General features: G+C 40.5%; 1 protein-coding gene across 1 annotated transcript in view; it reads right to left on the reverse strand.

Moving 5' to 3' along the window:
* Positions 1-1,225: 1,225 nt before the first annotated feature.
* LOC139263329 (guanine nucleotide-binding protein G(I)/G(S)/G(O) subunit gamma-2) overlaps positions 1,226-12,062 on the reverse strand; it is a 114,921-nt gene continuing 104,084 nt past the window's right edge. The window contains exons 3-4 of the mRNA XM_070879219.1: positions 11,610-11,703; positions 1,226-3,172 (exon numbers count right to left, since the gene is read on the reverse strand). Of these exons, the coding sequence (XP_070735320.1) occupies positions 3,044-3,172; positions 11,610-11,696 (216 nt within the window). The 5' untranslated portion in view covers positions 11,697-11,703 and the 3' untranslated portion in view covers positions 1,226-3,043. The remainder of the gene's footprint in view (positions 3,173-11,609; positions 11,704-12,062) is intronic.

Here is a 12,062-nt window from a genome sequence, read left to right on the forward strand (position 1 = left end):
GGATTGCAGGGAGTTCGGGGGTTGGGATGATCGTAGGGGGGGTTGAAGAGATTGCGGGGCGGGGGGGGACTGAACTTAGCGAGGGGTTGATGAGATCGTCAGATAGGAGGGAGAACGTGGGTCGGTGGCGAGATTATGGATTGGGGGGGGGGGGGCGCGTGGGGGCAGAGATCGCGAGTAGGGAATCAAGTTAGCTTGAGAGGTCTGGGGGAAGCACTCCTGACCCACAAGCAATGCCGGAAAGACACTTACCTGTTGGATCCAGCCTTTCTCTCCTCCCTTTAGCTGCCTAATTTCCCTCACTCTGGGAAACCCAGCCTGCAGCCATTAAATTTTAAAGTTAAGTGTTGACAGTACTTTAATACAGTGAGAGGTGAAGATAACTGTAGGTTCCATGCATACTCTTGCAGCATTGTTTTGAATGTGCATGGAATGGTGGTTGTCCCTTCGACTGTAGTCACGGCCTCATCCCATTCTCCTCATGCTTCTTTCTTGGAACTCAGTGGCACTAATGCCTGATGAGAGTCCTCACTCCACTTCCTAACTGCCTCCTGATCAGCAGAATTTCTATAGTCCCATCTGCCTACCGCCCTATTTTTCAGCGTGAACGAGGCGGTAAGTAAACAACTTTTAAAATTTAAAACTACCACACACTTGCTTCCTGAGGCCCGTCCAACTCGATATTTGAGCAGGCCTCAAAGTAACTTTGAACAACCAAACCAGCCGTCCTTAAAGGGACAGCAGCAGGCTGCTCCGAAAACCCTTAAAAGTTGTGCCAATGATTTATGTGGGGGCAGATGGAACATGAATGTTTCTCCTGGCCCCTCAAAAATTTTCCCACATGCTGCCTGTCAGCAGGTTTGGACTCGGCAGGTCATATTCGCAGCCTACAACTAGCTGTGTCTGGAACCTGCTGGCTGTTTCTTTTTTTGCTGCTGGGCATGTTTGGACCCTGCTGGCCATGTTTGCAGCCTGTGTCGATGAAAAGACTGACATCTTAGTCCCAATGTGACTCCCCACCAAGCAACAGCTAAGCTGGCAGAGAAAATTCATCACACGTTGTCTTGGACAGGCTGTGATCCTGCAGATAAGAAATTGTTACACAAGTACATTACCATGGTAGCATGAATTTTCCAAGAACAGCACCATGTTTAATATTCTAACAGTAATGATTCACCACATTTATTAAGGGAAGTATATAATTCTAAGCAGTTTGAGATGCCTGTAACTGAAATGTTTTGAAGATTTTATTTAAAACTGATACATTGTCCACATGGCATGAAAATGTGCACTACATCACACTTCGTTCAGGTTTCCCTATACAAAGCTGACAAGGGTATACAACCAGAAATACAATACACATTTTTACAATGTACTCAGTTTAAGAAAATTCACACATCCCTTTTATTCTTACTGTCATATATAGCATTCCTGGTATAGGCACTACAACTCACTGCTGCCATGAACACAATTTTACAGAAAAATTAGACTCAACAAGCCATAGTCATACATGTCAGTCTTTTTCATTTTGTAATGTTTTCAATGTAGCTGATTTGGTTAATGTATTGTTTTGTTTGATGTTAACCCCTACTTTTCTGTGCTAATGTGGGTCTAATACTATGGTAAACCACTCCTTTGTTTTGAATTGGAAATGAAACAGGGGGTTTGTTTGACAGTGTAATGGCAGATGTTGGTACATGCAGATCTAAGAAAATTAGCAATTGAGTAAAAATACATATCTGAAAATATCAAAAAGGTTTGTTAAAAGACGGTGAAAGAGTCTGAGGTAAAATCATCCGATCATTCATAAAAGTTGAGACCTGTTTGTTCATCTGCATATTACACTGTCCAATAACCTTTTCTGCTGTTTCAGTTGGGTAAAAAAGATACATAGAAAGATTGCATCAAGGGATTAATTATTTTGGCTTCTAAAACTGTTTTGTTTTGTTAAACTAATGAATTAAAATACATTTTATCAACCATTGGTCTGTTTTTTTCAGTACTTTGTATACAACGCTACTTGTTGATAATTGGTCTTGTTTTTCAAACATTGCCATGTATGTCTATGTACTATTGTTTGCATGCAAGTTTTACTTCCAGTAAAACACTTGTGCTATTATACAATATTTAATTTGGTATAAACTTTTTATAAATGATTTATTGACAGATATTTCTTATAGTGTTCACAAGCATTAGTGAGAGAACAGGGCCGTCAAGAAATAGGCTGTGCTTATTAGCGGTTAGAATTTGAAATTAAACTCTTGTGTTTTGTATATTTACATCGCATCATTTCAGATCAGCTAAACTAAATCAATTAAAAAGGGAAGGGCTAGAATATTTCATGCAATTCTTTTGTTGCTATCACAAATATTAGGATTACTAAACACAGCACACGAGTTACTAGTACTAGCAGAAATTGTAAGCAACTATACACAAATGTTAGAGGAGCACTAAGAAGAGTCTAAGAAAATACACAAGCTGCCAGCTTTTATGTTTCACAAATGGCATTCAATTTGCCAAATGCTTATTAGTAACATTTCTCTTCCTTGAAAATCAGCTCTCAAAGCAAAGTCCAGCATATCATTGTGCTACTCTAATGCAAAAAGCACATAACCAAATGTTAAGGTACAACACCATAGTAATCTATCTTGTTTGTATACTTGTCCGTTTAACTTAAATAAAAATTATATTGAAGAACAACAATTACCATTCCAATAAAATTATACATTTTCTTCAGTATTTACCTTTCTTAGAACAACTGTCATACTTTAGACATCAAACTATCAAACATAATTTACGGTCTTTGCAAGAGCAAAATTGTGACATATCTCTACACTGTTTCATTCTAAGCTGTTTTAGAATCTCTATTTTCACAAGGTAGTTCTTCTGCTTCCATTCCCAATAAGGTGACAAGATCCTTTAAACATGCACATCCCTGTAGCTTCCAGGCTTTGTTAAAAATTCTGTGGACAGGAATGTGTCCACATTGGTAAAATTCGACATCATTGTTCAGACCAGCCTGATTTTCAGGCTGGTTGAGGCTTTACAGGATGGCACAAAAGAACTTCTTCTCTCTGAAGGGATTTTCTGATGCAGGAACCGGTGTCAGTAGAGGGTCTTCTTTAGCATGAGCTTCGCAGTAAGACATCAAATCTGCTGCTGCTTTGGACACCTGGAATATGTAGGTAGAAGTTAGGCTTTTCACTTTTGCTTTTAGGCTGTGAGTAATTGGGTTTCAGTGATTGATTACAATGAACAAAAATAGTCAACCAGAGTCAGTTGCTAATTTTTCACCAGAGAATGTCAAATCCATACCTTTGTAAAATGTGGCTATAAACGGGAAATCAATGGCACTCACGTAAAACACCTTGGCTCAGCGGCAACACATTTGCCACTGAGTCAAAAGGCCATGGGTTTAAGCGCCAGATACTTAAGCACATAATCCAGGCTGACACGCCAAAACAGTAATGAGGGAGTGCTGCACTATCAGAGTGACATCTTTCAGATAAGATGTTAAATCAAGTTATATTTACCCTTTCAGGTGTCAAAAATCCCATGGTACTATTTGAAGAAGAGCAGGTAAGTTATCCTAGCGAAAGTTTATTCCTCAACCAACATTAACAAAACAGATTATCTGCCCATTTATCTCATTGTTGTTCGTGGGACCTTGCTTTGCACAACGTATCTGCTGCATTTCCTTATTTTTACCACACTTCAAAAGTGCTTCATTGGCTGTAAAGCATTATGGGATGTCCTCAAGTGAAAGGCAGTATGTAAATGCCAGTTTTTTCTTTAAACTATTCTAGGTTGAAATTAGTTGGACTACTAAGAAGTTACACAAACACACCTTGTACTGAAACAAAAATGAAATTTTTGGAGTCAGATTGCACACTGAAACTAACTTCAAACCTGATAGAGCTAAACTACCCTGTAAATTATTTGCATAGAGGTTCTCCTACTCATCTGCCATAACATTGGTGTAAGTTCTGCACAAATCCCAGTAAAAGGCAGATTCCACAGCTCTGCTGTCAAAGTGACTGACAAGTGGGAGGAGAATCCCTGTGGAAATTCACCCCCATTATTTCTCTAGCTGTGCAAGACTGTAACCAGACCTAAAGGTCAACAGACTAGCTTGTAGGTAATGTAAATTAAAAGTCTAGCTTATAGGTAATGTATATGTTGGGAAATTATAATGATTCATGTGCTTCAAGGCCCAAAGGTCAACTATATTGTGGTCAAGACCTCTGAAGCATAATGGCTCAGTCACTGCACCTAAGTTTATAAATAGGTCCACAGTTTACTGTAAAATAAATTGTATGTCTCTACCAAGCAATGAACAGAGCAGTATTATCATGAAGCAGCACTAGAAATGTTAGTGCAACAAAATAGCAAAGAGAATAAACACAGCCGCCTACCTTGTTTAGCTCTCCATATTAAAAATAAAACCCAGGTTCTATTGGCATAGTGGGTAAAGGCATCATCCAGCACAAGAGTAAGTCACACAGATCAGAAAATTCCAGCTACAATTTTCAATCTGTGCTAGGTTAGCTGTCCTCATGTAGGACATGTATTAGTCTCGTTGCCCCTGGACTACCAGGGACAAAAAAATTAACCATAGTTTCTGCTAATTGCTATCCAGTGATCCCTGCTGGAGTATACATTTGTGTGGATGTTGGGTGGGAATAGGATCTAGCTCAACTCTACTGTACTCCAAGGGCGAATAACTTACCAATACTCACTGCCAGCACTGTCGGAACTGTACAGCAGGAGTCAGTACCTTCAGGAGAAGAAGTGGTTAAAAATAGAATTTGCTAATCTGATGGCAATATTTTTCAACAAATGGGTTTACTTCAATATCAGAAATAGTTTTAATAAATAATGATTTTTTTGATTTTGGAGAGAGGGAAGTTATGTTATATTCTCATAGGAACATAGAAACAGGAGTAAGCCATTCAGCCCCTCATGCCTGTTCTGCCATTCAATAAGATCATGGTTGATCTGCGATTTAGCTCCGTATTCCTGCTTTTGGCCCCTATCCCTTAATATATTTGGTTAACAAAAAGCTATCAATCTCCTATTTATAATTAACAATTGTTCTAGCATCGATTGCCATTTGTAGTAGAGATCCAAACTTCTACCACCCTTTGTTGTCGAAGTGTTTCCTAATTTCACTCCGAAAAGATCTGGCTCTATTTTTTAGACTATGCCCCCTAGTCCTAGAATCCCCAATCAACAGAATAGTTTCTCGCTATTTACTCTATCTGTTCCCCTTAATATCTTGAAAATGTCAATCAGATCATCCCTTAACCTTCTAAATCTAGGGAAGACAACCCTAATTTGTGTAATGTCACCTCGTAACTTAACCTTTGAAGTCCGGGTATAATTCTGGGAAACCTACGCTGCACTGCCTCCAAGGACAATGTATCCTTCCTAAGGTGTGATGCCCAGAACTGCTCACAGTACTCCAGGTGTAGTCTAACCAGGGTTTTGTATAGCTGCAGCATAACTTCTACCCCCTTGTATTCTAGTCCTCTAGGTATAAAGGCCAGCACTCCTTTTTGATTATTTTCTGTATATCTTCATGACATTTTAAAGTCTCATTGGACCTCCACTGTTTTTAGCTTTTCACCATTTATTTTCTTCAGGTTTTTCCATGCCAAATTAGCAAAGAAATTAGAGAGACCGTTAGCTCTGAGTGCCAGTCTTATACTAGCATGATTAAATCTCAATGGAAATGAGGCAGTAATGATGGGAAATGGGACATATGAGTCTCAATCACGTCAGTTTGAAACTGGCTTCCAGGGTTGCTAGGCGCTACCCTGGAGATGTAGATAAGTTTAAAGTGATTAGCTTATTCAGTTCTTGTTGCTTTATCTTTTTTTTCACTGTTGCCGTCTACTTTGCCATTTGCTGAAGAGATGCTATTTACTGACTAGATTAAGTCTATGAACTCATGACTAGATGAACTCATTGAATGGCGGTGCAGGCTCGAAGGGCCGAATGGCCTACTCCTGCAACTATTTTCTATGTTTCTATGTTTCTATGTTTCTAATTCCATGACCCTGCATTTGCAGCGAGGAAGCAGTGCTCAAAGGGGATACAGGTCAAACATTGTAGCCCCAATTCTTTGACTGTGCTTCATATGAGCATAATTGTCTTGTAAACTTCTGCTTTATTTGAACGCAATCTTTAGAAACTGTTCTGGTACATTCCATCCACACTGTTTTGCTTCTGAAACATATTTATTGAGGCTAGTTCAATAAAGGCTTTGGTTAATAGGTTTAGAGTTTGTGCTACAGACTGATAGGATGAAGGTTTGTGCCTGCAGTTTCCTATACCGGCAATATCTGGTTTTGACCATGTTGAGGGAGCAGGAAAGTGGAGACAAACCGCTTCCTCATAGGGAGACCGATACAAGTCATCCACAGGTGCTCTCACCCACCTCCCAGAAGCAGTTTGCACAGCAACGCTAGGGCATATTTGCTAGCCTCCTTGGGTGAGACAATTTGTGCAATTTAAGAAGCTGAAGCCAAGGAAAATGACTTGAGAATTCTTTGTTAAATTAACTTATATCAGAAGACATTTCACAGAGTTTTATGTCATACATCATATGACTCTTACACATGCAATAGTTGAAAGAAGTTCTACTTTCACACTCATGATCAAAAATGATTTGTAAAAGATTACGTTAAAGAGCTGGACTTCCTCTTCTGCTGGTTTTGTAGTTTAGTGGTTTCCGTCCTTAGCTGTATTTTTAAAGTGAAATTGTGATTCACTGAATCATGCTGACTATGGTATACTACACTTTTTTGACTGGAATAAACCATCTAATTTTATCTTACTTTTAATTATGCTCCTCTATGTCATTTCAAGTGATTTCCCCATCAGTGCCACATCTTTCTTGTGACCAACCAAAGATCATTGATGTTGAGTCTTGTGTAGTAGTTACATTCATTTTGCCTTTTGTCGTGGATCCAGCACATATTTTGTAATGCATCATTTCCATGTTTTATGATGGATCCTTTCTGTATTTTTGATAGATGCAGTTCAGAGCTATATAATGATTGTCAATTACTATGGCCCTGAAAATCATTTGTTGTGCGATTCCAGCAGTTATGCCAGGATTGCGACTACTGGTGGCCTCTGCCCCTGCGTCTGCCACTGGAATATGTGGGGGTCAGTGGAAGGTCTCTTATGTGTGAGATGATAGATGCAATTACCATTAGGAGTGCAAAATATGGCTTTAGTAGCTTGGCTGAAGTGGGGAATGGCATCATCTTCTATCTACTGAAACCTCCTTGGCAAGTGGGCCACCTTAAAAAAATTGCCTGACCTCCTCAACAGCACAGGCCTGAACCGCCAATATGAACCCTGCAAATACCACTCCTGATTCTGGTACACTTCCCTTTGGACATAATAGCCAACAATCCCCTAACTGGTACCTTCACCAACAGCTCCAGCCCCTCCACATCAATGGCCTTATTTGAGACAAATTGAAGTTGTGGGCTGAAGAAAACTCCTTGGTACAATCAACATCTGATGTATCCAGGTTCTAGCCTATGTTGTGGCCCTTCCAACACACTCCCTCCAGAATGGAATTTTAGCCTCAATATATCTCAGTTTTTTTTTTAAACATTACATTTTCTACAACTCTGATTACACCATAGGGCCTTCAGTAATAGGATATAAGCAGTAGAATGGTACTTTGAAATATTAATAGAAAAAAAGAACTGAGATGAAAGCATTATAAGTAAACATAAGGTCCAGTTTTCCTTTCTGGTGGTTGCAGTGTATCATGTGTTGCTGGTGCTGTTGGGGAAGAGTTAAACTAATATGGCAGGGGGATGGGAACCTATGCAGGGAGGCAGAGGGAAATAAAAGGGAGACAGAGGCAAAAGATAGAAAGGAGAATAGTAAAAGTGGAGGGCAGAGAATCCCAAGGCAAAAAAAAGGGCCACATTACAGCAAAATTCTAAAGGGGCAAGGTGTGTTAAAAAGACAAGCCTGAAGGCTCTGTGCCTCAACGCAAGGAGTATTCGGAATAAGGTGGCCGAATTAACTGCGCAGATAGCAGTTAATGGATACGATGTAATTGGCATCACAGAGACATGGCTCCAGGGTGACCAAGGCTGGGACCTCAACATCCAGGGGTATTCAGCATTTAGGAAGGATAGACAGAAAGGAAAAGGAGGTGGGGTGGCGTTGCTGGCCAAAGAAGAAATTAATGCAATAGTAAGGAAGGACATTGGCTTGGATGATGTGGAATCGGTATGGGTGGAGCTGCGGAATACCAAAGGGCAAAAAACGCTGGTGGGAGTTGTGTACAGGCCACCAAACAGTAGTAGTGAGGTTGGGGAAAGCATAAAACAAGAAATAAGGGATGTGTGCAATAAAGGTACAGCAGTTATCATGGGCGACTTTAATTTACATATAGATTGGGTTAACCAAACTGGTAGCAGTGCGGTAGAGGAGGATTTCCTGGAGTGCATTAGGGATGGTTTTCTAGACCAATATGTGGAGGAACCGACTAGAGAGCTGGCCATCCTAGACTGGGTGATGTGTAATGAGAAGGGACTAATTAGAAATCTTGTTGTGCGAGGCCCCTTGGGGAAGAGTGACCATAATATGGTAGAATTCTTCATTAAGATTGAGAGTGACACAGTTAATTCAGAAACTAGGGTCCGAAACTTAAGGAAAGCTAACTTCGATGGCATGAGGCGTGAATTGGCTAGAAAAGACTGGTAAATGATACTTAAAGGGTTGACGGTGGATAGGCAATGGCAAATATTTATAGATCACATGGATGAACTTCAACAGTTGTACATCCCTGTCTGGAGTAAAAATAAAACAGTGAAGGTGGCTCAACCGTGGCTAACAAGGGAAATTAAGGATAGTGTTAGATCCAAGGAAGAGGCATATAAACTGGCCAGAAAAGGTAGCAAACCTGAGGACTGGGAGAAATTTAGAATTCAGCAGAGGAGGACAAAGGGTTTAATTAGGAGGGGGGAAATAGAATATGAGAGGAAGCTTGCCAGGAACATAAAAACTGACTGCAAAAGCTTCTATAGATATGTGAAGAGAAAAAGATTGGTGAAAACAAACGTAGGTCCCTTGCAGTCGGACTCAGGTGAATTAATAATGAGGAACAAAGAAATGGCAGACCAACTGAACAAATACTTTGGTTCTGTCTTCACGAAGGAAGACACAAATAACCTTCCAGATGTACTAGTGGACCGAGAATCTAGTGAGAAGGAGGAACTGAAGGATATCCTTATTAGGTGGGAAATTGTGTTGGGGAAATTGATGGAATTGAAGGCTGATAAATCCCCAGGGCCTGATTGTCTGCATCCCAGAGTACTTAAGGAGGTGGCCCTAGAAATAGTGGATGCATTGGTAATCATTTTCCAACAGTCTTATCGACTCTGGATCAGTTCCTATGGACTGGGGGGGTAGCTAATATAACACCACTTTTTAAAAAAGGAGGGAGAGAGAAAACAGTAATTATAGACTGGTTAGCCTGACATCAGTAGTGGGGAAAATGTTGTAATCTATTATTAAAGATGAAATAGCAGCGCATTTGGAAAGCGGTGACAGGATCGGTCCAAGTCAGCATAGATTCATGCTTGACCAATCTTCTGGAATTTTTTGAGGATGTAACTAGTAGAATGGACAAGGGGGAATCAGTGGATGTGGTGTATTTGGACTTTCAAAAGGCCTTTGACAAGGTACCACATAAGAGATTGGTGTACAAGATCAAAGCACGTGGTATTGGGGGTAATGTACTGGCGTGGATAGAGAATTGGTTGGCAGACAGGAAGCAGAGAGTCGGGATAAACGGGTCCTTTTCGGAATGGGAGGCAGTAACTAGTGGAGTACCGCAGGGCTCAGTGCTGGGACCTCAGCTCTTCACAATATACATTAATGATTTGGATGAAGGACTTGAGGGTAATATCTCCAAGTTTGCAGATGACACTAAACTGGGTGGCGGTGTGAGCTGTGAGCAGGATGTTAAGAGGCTGCAGGGTGATTTGGACAGGTTAGGAGAGTGGACAAATACATGGCAGATGCAGTATAATGTGGATAAATGTGAGGTTATCCACTTTGGTGGCAAAAACACGAAGGCAGAATATTATCTGAATGGCGGAAGATTAGGAAAAGGGGAGGTGCAACGAGACCTGGGTGTCATGATTCATCAGTCATTGAAAGTTGGCATGCAGGTACAGCAGGCGGAAAAGAAGACAAATGGCATGTTGGCCTTCATAGCTAGGAGATTTGAGTATAGGAGCAGGGAGGTCTTACTGCAGTTGTACAGGGCCTTGGTGAGGCCTCACCTGGAATATTGTGTTCAGTTTTGGTCTCCTAATCTGAGGAAGGACATTCTTGCTATTGAGGGAGTACAGCGAAGGTTCACCAGACTGATGGCTGGACTGACATATGAGGAGAGACTGGATCAACTGGGCCTTTATACATTGGAGTTTAGAAGGATGAGAGGGGATCTCATAGAAACGTATAAGATTCTGACGGGACTGGACAGGTTAGATGCGGGAAGAATGTTCCCGATGTTGGGGAAGTCCAGAACCAGGGGACACAGAGGTAGGCCATTTAGGACTGAGATGAGGAGAAACTTCTTCACTCAGAGAGTTGTTAACCTGTGGAGTTCCCTGCCGCCGAGAGTGGTTGATGCCAGTTCATTGGATATATTCAAGAGGGAGTTAGATGTGGCCCTTACGGCTAAAGGGATCAAGGGGTATGGAGAGAAAGCGGGAAAAGGGTACTGAGGTGAATGATCAGCCATGATCATGTTGAATGGTGGTGCAGGCTCGAAGGGCCGTGTGGCCTACTCCTGCACCTATTTTCTATGTTTCTATGTTGTGCCATTGGTGGTAGTTCCACAGTTTTTCTGTTCAGGTACTGCCTGCATGAATGTAATTGTGTAAACAAAGTCATTGTGTCTCCTGGTCATTTTATCATCTTAGTACTGCTCCTGCAGGTTTGGAATTAGAAACACAATCCAAGAAGTTTGCAAATAAAAATGTATATGTTTTCATATTGAAATGTAATTTAATGATGCTTGACAAGTCTCTGCCACCAAGTATGAGCATCATCCACCCTATTAACCTGACTGATAAAAAGGACATCTATTAACACATTAAAGTATCATTTTTACTGCAGCCATCCATTTACTAAAGAGCCTGTATGTAAGTCACTCATAGTACGCAATCATAGTACGCAATCATTTCTGGTTCTAGGAAAAACATCCCCATTTTAGTGCCAGCCAGACCATAAATATTCCACCCAGTCAGTACAGATTAAAATGGAGTACAGAAACTCACACATTGTCTATATTAATATAGTTTTTTTTTATCTTGGCAAGTCAAATCCTGGAAAAACATTTTTGTAAATGAGGAGAAAAGGGATAAGAGTTAGAAGTTTGTTACAGCAACAATTTACATTTATATAGCATGTTTAACACAGGAAAACATCCAAGCTTTTTCACAGTGGCATAAAGAGAATATGTGGATGCCGACCAAAGACAGATACATTCGGACCACTGAATTAACCCGTTATTTTACCTAATGTATGGAAAGTGCAAACAATAGCTTTCTCACCTTTATTCTATCAATGTTGGCTTCCATTTTCAGCTGTTCCACCATCTTTCTGGCTTGTGCAATGCTTGCTGTGTTGTTGCTAGCCATTTGATCTCTAGTAAGCGACAACAGAAATACATGAAATACAATTTTAGAATAAGACGATTGCTATTAAGTTTCTTAAGCAAAACACAAAAGGCGTAAGTGGATACTTTCAAACTGGAAAGGGCTTATGAGGTATCTGAAGGGTGAGTTTTTGGGCCTCTGTTATTTATAAAATAAGCAGTTATTTTTTCATATTAACCCAAAATCTTTGTATCATTCAACACATACACCCAATTTTCTTCTGTGCTACCCTACTAATTAGGGTCCATGGGCTAGACTTTCCACTTTTGTGCAAATCGGCCAAAAATGGGCGTTATTTCCAGCATGGGCGGTAAATATGGGTTTTGAGATTGCCGGATTATCGTCCAT

This window comes from Pristiophorus japonicus, chromosome 4 (genome assembly GCF_044704955.1).
Source record: "Pristiophorus japonicus isolate sPriJap1 chromosome 4, sPriJap1.hap1, whole genome shotgun sequence".
Taxonomy (NCBI): Eukaryota; Metazoa; Chordata; class Chondrichthyes; family Pristiophoridae; genus Pristiophorus; species Pristiophorus japonicus.